Consider the following 18,120-nt stretch of genomic DNA (forward strand, 5'->3'; position numbering starts at 1 on the left):
AAATGCTCACACTCGGTGACTAAGAAAACGCATCCTTTTCTGCAAAGCTAATCCAGGCAACAGAGAACTACAGAAATGTGCCAACATTCCTCACTTTGAAACAGACAGCAGGAATATGATTACTTGTAAATCAAGTCCCTGCCAAACTGGTTTTCTTATCTGAAACGAGTTTTCAAGAAATTTGATCATCCAACAAGATTTTCAGTGGCTGAAATTCATTGGGGAAAAAACTGTCTCTTTTTGAAACTCATGATTTTAGTAACAGAAGCAGGTTTTAGCACTCACAGAAACCACTGAGGCCTGGAGCTCCATACAGCACAAACTCGAGCCATGGTTTCCCTTAACTAACCCTGCAGCACTCGTTCTTTGCACTGACTCTGCAGACGGCAGCAGCAAATGCAGCCCACACCTCCCCAGGAGTGCTGCAGAGCAGCAGCAGGGCGTTCTAACTGCAATAAATGTGTACCATGACAGTATCAGGTGGTCAGCTTTTCTCTATTGCCACAGAGCTAGACCACCTAATACAAGCTCTACTTTACGAAACTTAAACAGAGCCTCTTCTGTGTCAAGTTTCAAGGGAGAAAAAGGTGCAAACTTTCAAGAGATTTCACGTTGCTAAGTCCCCATATACTGAATCTTGAACAAATCGTAAACCGAAGCAAAGATTTAGCACTGAAAACTTCAGCCATGATAAATATTCTCACCCAAATTGTGAAATCTTTCAAAGAGACACTCCTGTGTTTGGAAAGATGGTCACATAATTGTCTAACTTTACAATAAATGCTTCATCTGCATTTCAAAAGTTAAAATTAATTTTAAAAAGCTGGTCATCCCTCTACCGAAATATGCCAGTCTAGAATATGCCAGCATCAGTGCCTCTTGAGAACTGCCTCTAGTTGTTTCATTTTTTAATGTTTACATTATTATGTCACACATCAAAGAACCCCTGGATAAAATAGTCATTGAAAAGATGGTTTACTTCTCCAGCAAGGGGAAATCACATGAAGGACAGGAAGACAAGCCTAATCTACAATCTCAATTATATTCTTGTACTACCTATTTAGAACAATAAGTGATGATTGGAATGGAATTCAGTACTCCAGAAGCATACATCTCTTTTAGGATGTAAATTTATGTCTTCTTTTAGGAAGATATAAATCACATTTTAAGCACCACTGAATAGACTGAGCAGTTGCACACTGAATAGAAATGATCTCTATGATTGTTTACTACCAGACAGAGGTCTACCACTCATATTTGCTACACCTAGTTGAGCAATCTGTATACTGAGGCAGTAGTAGGATCATGCTTATCATGCAACCCAAGTTAAGTCAAGCACCAGGAGAGCACATGAAAGACTAACAGTGTCTCTCTAGCCATATAAAAGTACTAGAAATACCATTTGGTCAACATTTATATACATATTTAAATGCAAGATGCATGATGCTAAAGCATGTGGAACTATTTTTCACCATGGGGAAAAACTGAAAATAAATCATGTGCACACATTTTTAAAGTTCTAAGTGTCTCTGCTTTGCTTATTCATGTACAAGGCACACAAAACACTCACACAAAAGATGCTGGCAAAGCACTCAAACTTTCACCTTAACAAAACATATCAAATAGAAGGGAAGATCTGTCTCCACATGGACTAATGAAACAAAAATTACTTGAGTTCAAAGGTTATATTAGCTAGAGCATTTTCTACCAAACGTCCCCGAGCCATAACCATGTTTCCACAACAAGACCAGGAAATAACCGAGTGTTTGCATCTACATATTGTAAACAGCTACATTAACAAGATGACACAGATATTTTGTTGCAAAAGCGTTCATAAGGCCTTACTACTCAATTCTTAACAGTATTCACTTGGCCCAGAAAAACCTGAAATTTTTAGAGCAGTCACCACAAACCTTGCTTCTAAATTGCTGGCAGTAATACATAAAAAGGAGGCAATTTTGATTATCAGCAATTTGAATGGAAATGTGAAACTAGAAACATTCTACCTTCTAAATTCCTTATGTCAATATTATGTCCACTACCTTTGATTTAATTTATTTTGCAGAGTTACTGTACTGAGCTTTTTTGGCTCATTTGTAAAAACTGATGTGAATGACCAGACAGCAGTTTAAAGAAATTACTCCACACCAGGCAAGGAGCTCTTGCTCAATTTAATTTTTAAATGGAAAAATAAGATCAAAGCAAGACTAAATTCCCTTGGAAACATGAGGAAAGCTCCAGGGATATTACTAACATTCCTAGGCCAAAGGAGCTGTTTCTGTGGTGGATATAGCAACAGCAACTTGGCCGATTATCCCTGCAACAGTTTTAGTATACAAATCCAATTTAATGAAGATTGTTCACTCATATTTACTAAGACAAATGTTTTCAGTCTATTCGTTTTGATTAAACAAATCTGTTTTCAAGAACTGCCTAGAAATCAACTGAATGCTTCCATCAAAAGGACAGCATAATCTCTTTTCTTGTTTTCAGTATGTGAAGATTTCCTTGCACTAAAATGTTTCTGCTAAGTTGTAGCATGCCTGGTTTTTCACAGTCAGTGAGACAAACACTTCTACTCACTCCAGGGAAAACCAATACAAAATTAGCTGAAGAAATGAAAAATTATTATATGAACATAGAAGGAAAGATGTATGTGTATCAGTGTGTGATACATATATGTACATATACATAAACACATATATATAGATATGTATGTATATATAAAAAAGACAAGTACCGTTTAATTATTAGGAAACAATTTTAAATAACAGGAAACAGCTCTACAATGCAGCATTCAAATATATAATTTGAAAATATAAATTCAAAAATTCAATGCAGAGGATGTAAAATTTGGGAAATTTTAAGAAAGAATTGAAGACACCAGCTTACAATTTTGAGGAAAAGCATTACTTTTTTTTTTTTTTGTGATGAGCACAAAGGGTACTTCAACTTGACAGCTCTTCCTTTGCTTCAATGCAAGGTTTGCCTGTAGCAGGGAAACAGAACCTAGTTTGTGGGCTCAAAATTACCAGTTGATCAAAGCTCACAATGTAACACTGAGAATACAAAGCTTCTTCTGCCCTGAATAAATTTGCATAATTTAGAGAATTTAGATTGGCTCAATTACACAACCAGACACGTACTCTTCTGATGCATTTCATCACCCAACTTCATACTGACAGTGATGGAATAAAAACACATGTCCAAACTTAACTGTGAACTAACACTTCCTTCAGACTGAATTTTAACCCCTTCTCTCTCCTTCTGGAACTTCATTTCCATTAGCAGAGGAAATGTTCTTCTCATAATAAGTCAGTATCAGTAGTGTGCTGTAAAAATTACTTCAGTTTAATTTAAACTTAGCATCATTTTCCCTGGGGCATGGGATCAATTATGAATAGTTCACTTACCAGTACCTTATTAAGGGCACGTGATATAATATATACTGCACTGTAGTAAAAAGTGATGCCAACAGTCAGGTGAAAATACAGGTTAGATTTTAAAGTAGAAGACAAGGTTATAGGAAACATGTTCACGCATTCTGTTAAGGCCACTAGGCAATTAGGAAAAAAATTATCTTATTTCTCCAGGACTGGGGGAAGGAATATTTTTCTTTAGCTTGAGCTATTAGTACCTACTTTTTACAGCACAAATCCGTCAAAGTAAGAAAAAAAAGCAGCACAGTTCTAACAAAGTAAGTCACAATACAGCAACACTTTGTTCAACTTTTTAAGTTCAACTTGAAAATACATGGAAAATTTTTAGTTTGGCATGTTAAAAGAATCACTGAAAAACCTAGTATTTTAGTGATATGTATCATACATTGTGCACAACATCATTAACTTGACTTTGCAAGCCCCATTTTGTTCAATCACATGCTTTTTGTATTTTACATTTACCCATTATAGTAATGCATGCAATAAAGTACAAAGTCAGTATATTTTTAGTATCTTGGTTTATTTTTGTTATGGTTTTGCTAGACATGGTATCGATGCATAGTTGGAAACATCAGTGAATTTGAAATGCACACGGAATACTGGTAAGAAGTTGTTGGGCAATTCATCTGTAGCAGGCAGGTGTTGGGTGAAGAGGTGTAGCAGGATGCTCTGCCTGGATGGCAGTAAAACAGCTGGAATAACACCCTGTTTGCAAAGCTATCAGAGGAGAAAGGGGTTGTCCTGGTGCTTTTGGTGCTGCATAATGCTGAAACCTGCCTGACTCATCAATCCCAGAGTTAAACACTCCTCACAGAAAGGTGAAGCTGTGGCAGATCTGGTAAGGTACCAGATAAAGCAATAAACAAGTGGTACTGCTAACTTATCTAAAGATGCCAAGGTGACACGGTTGGTCTGGAAACATAGAGCCCACTCCCACTTTTTAATGAGTGGGGAGGTCCTTCAACAATCCCCTTTCTGAAGATTCCTTCCTTGAGTTGAGATTTGCCTGAAGGTTACCCCTCAAAGCTGAGAGAAAGCGACTTCCCCATAGTCATCGGTATTGGTGAGTAAAATCAATCTCTACTTCATAATTTCTTTTGTACCTTTGCTTCAATATTGCTTCAAAAATAGAGGACTGAACTAGACTAGTAGTTATAGCTACTTATACTGTGCAGTAAATAATTCTGATTAAGATCTTTTAGTCTCATCATTATCATAGTAAATTATAACCCTAATAATAACCCTAATTTATCCTCAATCCTGTGGGACAAAGCTGTGAAAAGATTCAATAATGCCTATTTAATGCATTAACATAAGCCATTGACAGGATCTGGGACTGAGGCTGGATCCAGCTGCACCCAGAGGCCTCTGTGAGGAGTTTAGAAAGCAAGAGGGTCCTGTCTGTGCCTCATGACTCAGGAGGGGGGCTTCTCTATAATCTCTGTAGCTCCCACTCTGCCCACGACACACAGACACACAGGCTGAAACGAACACCTCACTTCCCCTTTGTACCTACCCTGGCTACCCACAAATTACAGCAGCACATGCCACGTGTCAGGTTACCTTGAACAGCTGCTGATGGCCTCAGTGAAAGCTGCCTAAATGTCAGGCTGAGGTGAGAGACTGCCATGTCTGTCTGGAGGGAGAAAAGTCATGGTACTTTGTACTTGTACTTTACATGGTACCAAAGTACTTTGTACTTGCTGCTTTCCTTAATATGTGTCTGAGTTCACGAATATAGTGTCTGAGTTCATGAAGGGTTCACCTATTGCTGTGGTAGAACTGGCATAAGAACACGGCTGGAAAAAATGGTGTTTCGAAATACAGCTCAAAGTTACTGTGAATGCTCACACAGAAATATCTAGACATAAAGAGAATTAAAATTCGTAGTTTTAAAGAGAATTAAAATACATAGTTTTAAACTACTGAATATGTACCCATTAAATGGTCCTTAAACATAGCTAGAACAGTACAGTACTGATTTTAAGGACTGTGGGTAGACATAATTACCAGAAACACTACAGATACAGTCTGAAAGTGAGAAAGTGTAATTCTACACCTTGTTCCTATTATACATTTCCCTTTGAAAAAAATCTGGATAAAGCACAAATTTATACAAACTTTATATCATGAAACAAGAATAGAGAAAATTTTCTACACAGGTTTCAGTCTTCACCCCTTGCACAAATTTATTCATTACTGGCATTTCATAGCCTGTACTTTAAAATACAAGATAGAAGTAAATGAATGAGCAATGCTCCTCTAGTAAACCATCTTGCCTTTGGATGAAAACCAGTTTTGATCTGAAGCTCTAAAGCAAGATATTTCTTATGCTGTTTCTGGAAAACTCTAAAGGACAAAAATTCATGAGGATAAACCTCTAAGGAGGTTTTTACTCTTCCAATCTTCTTTCCAACAAAGAAACCTTTTATTCATTTTATAATAAAGGCTAGACAGGCCCACTGTACTATCAGGCAAGTTTGCATTGGCATACATTTCTAATGTGAAGAACAGACAGGACAGTGACTATTCTTTTGATTATAAGACACATTTTAAAGAGGTGCAACACTTTCCATGATTAGCATAGAATGCTTCAAAGAGCCTTAAGGATTCTGCAGTCACAGGAAGTTTCTGGTACTTATTACAACAAGCATCCCATTTAATAATTTTTTTAAACTTTATTCTAATATACATTTAATAATGTAAATGTACACATCATGTTAAACCCTTACACCCCTTGGTAACCTAAGTTAAACACATGCTACCTTATACATGCAGTTCCATAAAAATGATCCCCTTTTGACAGCTATTCATCACAAGCTGGAGTAGTTAAGGCCCCATCTCTTTTATGGGCAGTGAATACAAAATTTAAAAATTATTAATAGACATTCTCAGCTTGTATATTATAAACTGAACAAGTCTAGACAGTCTTGTCTAGTCAGACAAGACCAGACAACTTTTAATTTGGGACTCTTTCTGAGAAATGTCTATAAACAAAAACTGAATAGTCCATAGTGCAAATTACTACCTCATAAACTGCAGCATAATAACACTTTTCCTTATAGATCTTCTTTATGAGGAAATTTATATTTCTGTAGTATAATAATAATAATTATAATGCATTTTATTTTACACTTATGAGGATGATATTGCACTTAATGGAAAATGCTTTACTGAGTAGTAATATCTTTAAGCAAGCCTGTGTTATAAGCAAATTTTATTTTCTTGAGTCTCCCTGAATCTTGACACAATTCTTAAATATTAACTAAAATTCCTTGGTTTCAAATTAAACAGTATTCATATTTAGTGTATTTTTAAAAATTAAACAAATTGGACAACACACCATAATACTATAACCAATCTGTATACCCCTTTCTAATTTTGAGGCTAGTAATTATCTGCAAATTTAGTATTAAGCAATGACAGGGGGATACAGAATTTAGTAAAACACTTTGTGATTACAGGTTCAAAGGGGTGTGGATAGACAGTGTGAAATAGAGGTGGTGTTTCTTTTAAAATTGTTGAATGCAAAAATCCAGCAGGACTCCTAACATATTAATAAATTAGAAAGGCTAACAGAGATTTTTTTAGAATTCCCAGACACTATTAAATCCTCAATAATACCTAGCATTTATATAGAACTTCAAATTTTTAAAGTGCCATACAAATACTATCTGGATGAAACGTATTCTCCAGAGGCAGAATACAAATCCAAAGTGAATGGTGATCAAATGAATGGCACCGTAATAGTAAAATGCAATGTAATTACTACAGAGAGAAACTAAGTACTTTATAATCAGCTCGCTATGCATGAACTATCATGGAAGACCACACACTGTACAAGGGAAATGTAGAGATATAAAATTATTATTATTCATCAAATAGGTTCTGTGACCACAAGGAATTGACACAAGAGCTGTAATTGGCTCCACAACTTTAAAATGCCTAATTCAGAAGGTGTAGGAAACACAAGGAAACCCTTCAGTGACAGACAGGCAGGTTATTTCAAGTGCTTGCACAAACCACCTTGAAACGCCATTATTCCTATACATCAATGCGGATTCCATGTTTTATGGACATTAATTCTCTAGTGCCCGTTAAATACATAATAAATGAACACAGATGAGGTAAAGACGCTGTAATTGCCACATACAGCCAATATGGCAAGGGAGGAGTTTTTCCAAATGGGCAGATCCAGAGGCCATGACGAATCCCATCACGGATATGATGAGAAGTCCAGGATATGAACAACATCCAGGGAAGAAAGCACCATGAGTCCTTAAGCCTGAAAAGCTGCATGATAAACTTTAATGTCAGAGCCACCACAGGAATCACAGTCGAACAATGAAGAAGTGGTCTCCGTGGAAGAGTCAGAGCAGCCTGTAGAAGAGAAAAATATTACTGTCAATGGCTACAACTGTAACAAGAGAAGAAAAGTTTCATGAGTGTTTACAAGTGCATTGTCAGGTGACTAAATGGAAGCAGAAAGAAAAACATACTTTCCAATGAAATAATTTAAAGCCAATTTTATGCATGAGAGTTGTGTTCTGCCCTGTCTCTATGTATGACATGAATCATGCATCCTACTAAGTACTATCGTCAGCAAAACAGGGAGGGGGAGGGATGAGGAATCCTGTTTGCCACACAGTCAGGTGGAACACGGGAACCTGTATTATTTGCTGCACTGATTATACGTCTTTAATTTCAAGACAATTAAAAGGAAAACAACCATGCAATACACTTGAAATATTTAGTATGTTTTACTTGAAATAAATCATGTGCTTTAATGGCATTTATTCCAAGAAAAACATCCTGTATTTTACTATAGTTGTCACCTGTAAAGTTGGTTTAGTTGCACAGTGTTTAAAACACCAAAATAATTTTCAATAGGACAAAAATATGAGCAAAGTTACATGTATTTTGATCACCTTGAGACAGTATTCTTCATGGACAGGCAAAATGAAGTTCATGAACAAAGATCTGAAACATTTGTGAGTGGGAATTTTGTGTCAACAACTTGTTTAACAATAACTCAGTTGAAAGTCTGATATCTGGTTTTAATATTGATGAAGACTGATATTTGGTGAATGTCCAGGTACTGAGATTAGATTTAGCCATTTTAAGAAGTGATAATGTCAATTTAACATACACGTTTGAGGAGATATTCTGTGGGTGTACTCAGTAGCAACAGTTAAAACCATCACCCCAAATTCAAACACAATAAAAAAACTGTGGTGGCATTTTCGATTACTATTTCACAAATAAGTAGATTCTCGTGTCTGTAAGCACAGGAGAAACAACAGCACACTACCAGAAGGTCTACAGAAGTGCTGACGCGATACTCATTGGCTCAATTCAGTTGCTGGGGGACACTCAGAAAACCTGTAACAAGGCCCCAGCGATGTTAAGCAACAGTGTATCTTTGCTGCGTTGAGCACATCCCTCACTGCTCCTAGCGCGTAAGGCAAACAAAGCATCTCTAACCTGTTCATTCTTCAGTTGTGTTAATCCTTGCAGGATTCAAAAGGAAGAGGGCCTGGCAGTGGAACTCTGGAAAAGGTTCATCAAGCTCACGCATAATTTAGATAACTGCATGGAACACTACCTTCTCTGCAAGGAAGCCCTGATGTAGCCGTAGCCAGTTTATTAACTGATTAGAGATGGGAAGTTACAGGCTACCTTGAAATAAAACAGCTCATGCTTTAAACCACAGCCAACCATAAAAGGCCTGCAGAAAGCTTTGCTCTATTAGCTTGCCACCACACACTTGTCCTTGACTCCTGATCAGGTAATGGGATTTAAAAGCTCACAAACTGTCTCAACAATTTTTAACTCTAATGTGGTGGACGCAATTCCTTTAAGTTGGGGCAAAAGGTGTATTTTCTTCAACTTCAGTTCTGTTTCACACAAGCAGATTGTTCATCGATTAAGGCAGAAAAATCTTGTGATGGTGAAATTTTTTATCACCTGCCTTACAAAGAGTCCAATTTTTGTTACTGTCAACAAAAGGCTCAAAAGTACATACTAACTTAATTTTGAAAAAACCTGAATGTTTCTACAGATAAACTATTGACTGGCCTCTATTTCTGCACTTTAGAAAAAAAACCCAGCAGAACAGTCTAAATTAGTCTTTTTCCTCTGGCCTATTAAGGTTAAGTGCCAACAGCACACAGTGAGTAAGGAAAATTGTAATCATACTTATGCACACTTAGTTTATCAGTATTGGTGATAAATTCTTAAATTCTTTTAATATAAAATGAAATATCATTATTTCATTTTATATGAAAAGAATTTAAGCATCAGTAAGGTGATGCTTAAATTCTTTTCATATAAATTTCAGATGGCAGGGTTGTTCATATAGCAAACCTGAGTGTTCAATGACAGCAAGAGAAAGTCCTATTCTGTAACTGCAGTAACCCATCAAGCTTCTGAGATGCTGTTGCCCAAGGCCTGAGAGAACAGTCTGTTTCCTCTTTTATATTCTGTGACTAAAGGAACACTTACATCCTTGAGTTGCCAAGGCCTGGACACAGACAGGTAGTTCTGTTAGCTGATTTAAGCTGCTACAATCTCTTTTTCCTAACAGGAAAACTTGTTTGCCTTTAGAAAGCACCACATCTTTAAAAAACCCCCAAAACCACAAAAACCAAAAAAAACCCACTGCAAAATACAAAAAAACTCTTTTCTGCCTTAGACCTCATGGAAAAAGTTGCAAACAGAATTTATTTACAAAAGACCTTTTCCATTTGCCTACATATGCAATCAGATGCAAGATCATCTTGCAGTTGCTGCTTCTCCAGCCTCTCTAACTACAACGAGCAGCTGGAGACAGGATACAATAATTGCATGCAGGAGAACCCACGCAAATTATCTGCTTTAATGCTCATGGAAACGCAATGGATGTTAGGTAATAACAGATGCTCCCTCACTGACATTCTGTGGCGCTTCACAACCCTGAAGTCTTTAGTTCATAGTAACATATTCAATGTAACATAAAGCAGCAATATTAGCAACATAGTAACATATTCAATCGTACAACAATTGTGCTTGTACAAAGCTTATTCTCGTTCCAGAAATGCTCCTGTACAGCCTGGGTCAGTCATGGGCAGCACATTTCCCAGCAGTGCCAGTGTTCTGTATGTTTGCCACCAACTGAATGTTCTACACTTCCAAAATTTGGTGACTGTTTAGCACCAAGACAGCAATTTCCCCATGTCTGTTCTGCAACGTGAGTGTCTGGGCTACAATCCTGGTGGAGTCTGGGAGCAGCCCATCACATCATACCAGCACTCCTGACTGATAACAGGCTGCAGGAACTACCACCTTTGGAGCAGTCAGTGGGACAGGTTCTTCTATACTTGTGTGCACAGTGAAAACCACATGGAGCACAAAGGACTACAAATTCCAAGTAGTGGAGTCATTGCAGACTATCATACTCGTTGCAAAAATAATGTGGGCAAAAGGTCAGATCACGTGGTACTTGGTACACAAGTATTTATCAGAGCAAACATACAAATACCACAGGTGACTATTTACCCTGAATACTGCAGAAAAATAATGATGACCATGAAAAACAGACCAATGGCCAAACAATCCAGGTGCTGAGTGGCGTCAGCAGGAACAGAAGTAGGTGACTAGAGTAGTGTGAAGGTAGCAATTGGAGGCAGAAGGCAGTACCGCCTTGTGTCGCACAGAAAGGTTACTCTAGAAAAAATAACTCGTCATCAGATTTAAAAGTGATGATGATGAGCTTTACAGGTGATTGTGTGCAGTAATGTGAAATATACTATTGGTACAAATTAGTAATAATGGTGTGGTTGGTTAATTATACAAATTAATTTTTTTAGTTATTTAGTAATGTGTTGCAAAAGCAATAAACATGTTAGTATCTTAAAGCAGTTACTCTCAACCATGCAATTTAAAGACAAACAATGGGATTGTAACTACAAAATATGTAGTAAAAAAGTATCCCATGAAGTGATAAATTATATAGGTGACAGCCTGAAATTATGCCAAGAAACTGACAAGCACATCATATGAAGCCAAGGAAAGAAAAATTACATACTACAATCAGATCTAGCTGGCTAGACAGCACACAGAAGAAAAGTTTATGAGGATTATGTTATATCACAAACCAAAGAGACTCTGATGGCACTGTAAGAAGACAAAATCTGTAACAGATTATTATTCTTTTTTTAAAGGACAGAAGGATTGTACTTTTCTGCCATTGAACGGAATTAACCTACAGTATTTGGCTCAGTATGAAGTCTCACCCAAAATACTACTCATGGTTTTGGACAGGACCCTTTAGAGGTAATTTAGGCGAAAAAGCAATAGATAGGAGAGGAGAAAAATAGTATGAGGTTTAGAAAACACAAACTTGTTTCCTTAAGATTTTTTTTGAAAGTTATTTAGTTGAGAAGAGAGTCTTTGCAAAGCATAGGGGCTTTGCAAGTTGTAATGAGAGTCGAGAGACCTACACCGGATTATTTCCTTTATTAGCCCAGTTAACATATGGAAAGTGAAGAAGTTGGTAGGCAAATCACTTTGAAAAAGCCTTTGAGCATCTTGTCTTTTCCTTACCTCAGCTAAATACATTTGGCTACTAATATGGGCTATGATTCTATCTGCAATGTTTTGTGTTTCTGATTTGAAAAAAAATTTGAGGGAGATCACAGAAGTCAGCTGTCTTTTGCAAAAAAACCCTTAAAGAACAAGAGAACTAGATCTAACTGTCATCAACAATTAGAAAATTAACTGCTATCTGCTTGTGAACTGAAACAACACAGGAAGAAATTAGGTCACAAAATTACAAAAATTTGCTTGGTTTTACATAGTAGGGATAGGCTAGGCTACAGAAACATTCCCCATCAAGGAAGGTGTAAGTATATTTAACCTTGCCTCCCTACCAAGTGGCAAGTCACCTCCTGATTCCATAACACAATTCAGCAGTCAGCTTCTCAAACTGATATCGGTGAAGTGTGACATCTAGTGGTCATAATTAAGAAAAATTCTGGCAATCATCTCAAATGCATGAAAAAGCAGCAATAAAATTTTAAAACTTTCTAATAGCTAGCCATTCATTTACTTGCATTCACTAATTTTAAAATAAGAAAAAACAGATGAGACTAATAAGAGATTTAAATTCTATTCCATATTGCTATTCAGCAGTAACATGTGATCCATTAATCAACCAAGTTAACTTTCCTTTTCTTTACATAGTTTTGTAATTGCACAGCATTTCCACATGCAGGAAATACAGAAGAGGGGAGAACCAGGGACTACTCAGGGAAGAATGATGTCAGGCACCAAGACATGCTGGAGCCTGACTGTCCCTGTGGCAAGATGGTGGTCAGTGGTATCCTGGACTGCACTGGGAATGTGGCCAGCAGGTTCACAGACACAATTCTTCCTTTTCCCCTCAGCACTGGTAAAGCCAAGAGGGGAAAACTGACCAAACGCACAAATAAGAGGCATCTTTTCTCTACAATAAATAGTGATACTGTATGTAAACAAAAATTATTTTTCCATTTTAAGTCTGATTTTTACATCTCAGCTAAAAGCAATATTTGCCTCTTGCACTTAGCTGTCACTTAAATATTTTTTAAAAATTGGTAGACCATTGTTGTTCTTTACTTATATGAATATAAAAAACAGGGGTTTCTTCCTCCCTCCCTCCCTCCCTGCCTTTTACCTATTTCCCTATGAACAGTTAGCTATTCCCCATGAACTTAATAGTACTATGAGCAAACTAGAGGAGGAAAACTTCTGGAAAAGAGTGCCATAATCTGGTAGTACTAATGCCATTGAGAAACTCTATTTGAACAAGCAGTTCTGCAAGTAGATGATGATCCATTCACTGCTTAATAGGAGCCAATTCACCTCTCTACATTTATTAATAAGCTGATGCTTGCTTATCTACTAATTTTTAGTTTGGTTTTTTTTCCTCCAATGAACTACATTTAAATGCAACTCAAATTGCCTTTTTAAAGGTGATAGCTCACATATAGCTTGTTTGTGGGATAAATATTTAGGGCTGGCTAAAACAAATGTACTACTGAATTATAATGACTGAATTAAATTAAAGAGAACCTCTGTCATTTACGTTTCAGGTATTTCTAACCCTTACTGTAAAGAGAAGTGGAATAATCCACTTCACCCACAAAAGTGTGCAAGGCAGCACTTAACTCCATAAGCTGGATAACAAAGCAACTATGTGATGCATGTAGAATAGCATCTACATGTGCAAAACTTTTTTTCCTTTCTAAGCAGCAGAAACTGAACACTAGATGTAAAATATTTTTATGGCTTTTAAAATTGTAACAACTGCACAGAAACATAATTCCTGTATATCTATGAAATTTATTTAATTAAATTATTAATGGAACTATTTTTGTCTAGGACATGGTAGAAGAAAAGTAACGTAAACAGTGAAAAATTAACAAATTACTGATCTAGTGGCTTACCTTTAAGGACAGAGATCCAGCAAGGAAGAAGTGGTCCACGTCAATGACAGAGGCAAGAAAGCCAGCTAGGGTGACCTCAGTGAAGTCACTTTTCTTCCTGAGTCCAATCACTATTGCCCAGGACCACATCCCCAGTATGCCATGCACTGCATTATCAGATAAGGCTCTCAGCCAGTCATTCTGCTGAATGAAGGAAAACTGCAGGAGTCTGTCTGCTACAAAGCAGAATATCCCCAAACCTAGACTGGAAAGAACCGACGCTGTGCTGAAAGTCTGGAGAAGAGCGTGGGCCTTTTCGGTCTCGGATGCCATGACAAGAGCCATGTTGCAGCACACAAACTGTCATCAGGACACACACTGTGCATCGTCCTTCGTATTGACAGTTGTTCTGTAAATGTCAGAGATCAGAAAGGAAACTATTAAACAAAGAAAATCCATTAGCACAAAACATTTGTCACCACAGCTACAATTGGGCATTAAGACCCCAATTTCACTGTTTGCATTTAGCATTCCCAGGGAATTTTTTATTTCAATTAGTTTATTGACTAGAACACGACAGCTTTGAATTAAAACACCTGCCTTTTTTTAGAACCAGCACAAGTAACACAGAGAGCTCTAATTCTACTTATTGAAACCTTAAATATTACAAAATAATATTACAAAATAATCTGAAACATCTCTGTGATAATTCACTGAATGTGTTTCAAGATTCCTTCTTATCTTAAATACATTATTTAACCCAATTAAATATTTTACATTATAATAACCAAAGAAGATTCGGTTTGGAAGATTCTTATGACTGATGCACAAAATTCCAGCTTTCTCTATAAAACAACTGTTAAAACTGAGTTTTCAATGTATAATCCAAACCACTGCTTTAATTTACATTCTTAACATATGTAGTACTCCCCTGGTACCCTTTCCTGAGCAATGCCTTGTTTAATTTGGAGACTGGAACGTAGAATAAGCCTTAAGAAACCCAAACCCACTAAAATATATTCATTATTTATAATAAACATAAAAACAACAACCATTTAGTCAAGCAAAGTAATCAAAATAATTTCCTTACAGAGCAAAACTACCTAAGCTTTTCCTCAGCATGTGCTCCAGCAGAGAAGTTGGCTGTTACTTTTAGGATTTATCTACTGTCTGCCACCTTACCTTCGTAACTCCTCTTTTTGCAAGGGAAGATCTAACTGTCCCAGCTGTTATGCAAGTCTTATTTGAGAAGCTATACAGACAGACCAGAGTTTTAAAGCCTACATCCTGCCTAAAAATGGATACTTCCCAACAGTTCACCATTTTTGCGCAATACATTTAATCTTGACAACCCTTTTTACTAGATAAATTCTTATTCTGAAGGGCCTTTTTGAGTGTATTAGACTTTCTAAGCTAATACATAACAATTTATGATTTTAAACATACTATAAATCTCAGAAGATATAGATGTTTGTTCTGGATTATTTACATGCCTGCCTGTTGTAGAATTATCTGCAAGACAGAACTACTGGCACTCTCTGTAGGAAAAGAAAAAGCCCACTGAATCATTTATTTAGAAAACATTTAAAAAAGTAAAAGAGAAGAAACCATGAATAATACATGGGCTTTGCACAGAGATAAAAAAAGTGGGTCAAGTTTAGAGTTGGTTAACATGACAGTACTTCTTATGAATGAATGACTCCTGAAACAATGGAAGTGCTGTTTTCTGGTGAGCAGCCTTATGGTACACAGGACATTGCTGAATAAATTCCATGTTAAGGAAAAAAATGGCAGTCTCTTCGCAAATGTTTATTCTATACGGCCATCGTGTCAGATTGGATTTAATTTAAAATTACCATAAAGGCTGTGTAAGAACCCAGTCTGTGAAGAGGTCATGTAGCAACATACCTTTAAAAAGCACACCAGTAAGTAGAATCAAACTTCCCCTGGGACTAGGAGAACATTTTTTTTCCCATCACAGGTGCCTTACTCCAGCAGGAAATGTCTGTGGTCTATGCCTCAGTGTTGAGCCTCTGTGCTTTCTGAATCCAGTCTGCCCAGCCCAAACACCACTTGTTCCATCCTAAATTAAAACAAACCAGGCATTGGTAAGCACCGATATTAGGCAAAACAGCATACATGAAATATGAACAACAGTAAAAAAATCCAGAAAGAATAGACACATAGTTAACTAATTTGTAAACAAATATAACTGAGGTAAAAGCAACCTCAGCTAAACTTTGAAGCACTGTAAAAGAAAGCAGAAAAAACCCATAAAAAACTACAAACCGAAAGAAGAGTAGAAATAAAAATGGAACACGATAGTAACTAAAAAATAATAAAACACAAAGTCCAAAACCAAGTTCAGTCTTCTACATAACTGCATTTCAACAGATAGAGCAATCCCTTTTCATAGATTTCTTCTTGTGCCTAGAAGATTCCCACCTAATGAAACGTTTATTAAGTCCCACTCAGGGATCTCTTTTCAAATTCCACCCCATCACTTAGTGACCCTGGAAGAGACAAAGAGAGACCTAGAAATTCATATAGCAACAGAGGTCTGTGTCAGTTCTGTTAGGCTTACACTTGTGCTACGGGTGGTATTAGCATGTGTTCCTTGAGCCAGAATGAAGAACAGGATGCAAAACTGGCTTCAGGTTGACCATAGTCAAGAGCCATCTCCAACTGCTCTTTTTAAGCCGTCTGTTTCAGCCTCCTTTTAAGAAAAAGATGAGTGCCACCTATGTAAAAATCAACTCACATTCCCAGGTACAACAGAATTTCCCAGAATTTTTCTGCAGATCAAGAGAGAAATCAGACCACAAAAAGCAAAACTCTGGAAAACCAAAATAATATCTGATATTATAAATTTTAATGTAAAACTAGACCATTTCTTTCTCCCTGAAAAATGATGCTTTTCAGGCTCTTTACAAAATATCACAATAAAGTGTAGATTTTTCCAGCCTATAAATCTCAGAAAGCAGTAGTGTAGCTTACATTCTTGCTGAAACAAAAAGTGGGGAATAATTCATACGGAAATGTTTATAGACCTCTGTGTGGTCACTACAGTTAACATCCTGAAGGGAAGTTCTAGGTTGGTTTTATGTAACAGCTGAGAGAGTAACCCAGCTTTGAGCTGTGGTTTCTCATGACATTTTTAAATGAGACAAAGCACTGAGCAGAATCTCTGTCTATAGTCTCAAAATGGAATTTTGTAGATATGCTTACTTTAATTTAAGGACATTACAAAAATAATTTCAATGAACACACAGTTAACACTTTAAATTACTGTCACAAGAAGTTATTTAGATCAAAATTGTATATATACTTTTGGGAAAATAGCTAAGAGGCTATGGTGTACGAGCAAAACAAAAATCAAATGGCTAAAATTATCACTTAGAAATATTGCTCTGCATAATTGTTGCCCCAGTTTTGCATGATGCTATTAGATATGTGAATACATATAGGAATTTAATGCACGAAGTTACAGAATCACAGAATCAATAAGATTGGGCAAGACATCTGAGATCATCTAGTCCAACCTACAACCAAACAACACCCTGCCAACTAATAGAATGACGCATTCTACACAGGAAGTTAAAAGACTTGTAATCCCTTACAATTCTATAATCTCCTAAACCCCTCGTTATTTGATATTGGATGTTAATTTATGTTAAAAACTGCATGAAGCAGAATTACGACACCAGCTCAAACCTTTAGCAAACAATCTCGTCGTAAAGGAGATCCCAGCCTAAAACTGACTGTGAAGAACTGACAGTGGCAATATTTTTGGATCAGATAATTATAACACATTATTGGAGTGATCATGCAAATATTTTTGGGCCAGATAATTACAATGCATTATTGCAGCGATCCAGCAAATATTTTTGGGCCAGACATAATTATAACGCATTTCTGGGGTTGGAGAGGGCAAAATCCCAGAAGGAAGCGGTAGGATTTTACCAAGACGCCGAAGAACAAACTAAATTAAACCGAGCAGGAAATTAACCTGTGAACCCGAGATCAGCGGGAGCGTGAGGGGAGGCGCAGGCCTCGGAGCCGCCGCCGCCCGCCCCGCCCGCCCCGGAGCCCACCTGGAGCGCGGCCGCCGCCATCCGCCCTTCGCCCCACGGCGCTCGGCCAGCCCGACGCCGGCCGGAGCGGGCGGGCAGCCCGGAGGCAGCGGGCTGGAGAGAGCCCCGGGCAGCCGGTCAGGAAGCATGCGTGGCCGCGGA

General features: G+C 37.2%; 1 protein-coding gene across 2 annotated transcripts; it reads right to left on the reverse strand.

The window, feature by feature from the left end:
* Positions 1–3,939: 3,939 nt before the first annotated feature.
* TMEM267 (transmembrane protein 267) lies at positions 3,940–18,072 on the reverse strand. 2 transcript variants are annotated; one of them, XM_063181027.1, is made up of 4 exons: positions 17,980–18,072; positions 15,794–15,968; positions 13,907–14,294; positions 3,940–7,820 (listed from the first exon to the last, which is right to left on the reverse strand). In XM_063181027.1, exons 3-4 carry the CDS (start codon positions 14,228–14,230, stop codon positions 7,485–7,487), a joined length of 660 nt encoding a protein of 219 aa, XP_063037097.1. In that variant the 5' UTR covers positions 14,231–14,294; positions 15,794–15,968; positions 17,980–18,072; the 3' UTR covers positions 3,940–7,484. The 2 variants fall into 2 exon arrangements, with proteins under 2 accessions (XP_063037097.1, XP_063037098.1); XM_063181028.1 differs by lacking the exon at positions 17,980–18,072 and adding an exon at positions 16,470–16,656.
* Between the last annotated feature and the right edge of the window lie 48 nt (positions 18,073–18,120).

The sequence above is a fragment of the Melospiza melodia genome, chromosome Z, assembly GCF_035770615.1.
Source record: "Melospiza melodia melodia isolate bMelMel2 chromosome Z, bMelMel2.pri, whole genome shotgun sequence".
Taxonomy (NCBI): Eukaryota; Metazoa; Chordata; class Aves; order Passeriformes; family Passerellidae; genus Melospiza; species Melospiza melodia.

Excerpts from the sequence above, each read along its gene's own strand:
- TMEM267 (XM_063181027.1), bottom strand. The coding sequence starts at position 14,230 with ATGGCTCTTGTCATGGCATCCGAGACCGAAAAGGCCCACGCTCTTCTC. Across the intron at positions 7,821-13,906 it reads CTGGATCTCTGTCCTTAAAG|GCTGCTCTGACTCTTCCACG; the intron begins GTAAGCCACTAG and ends TCTCTTCTACAG.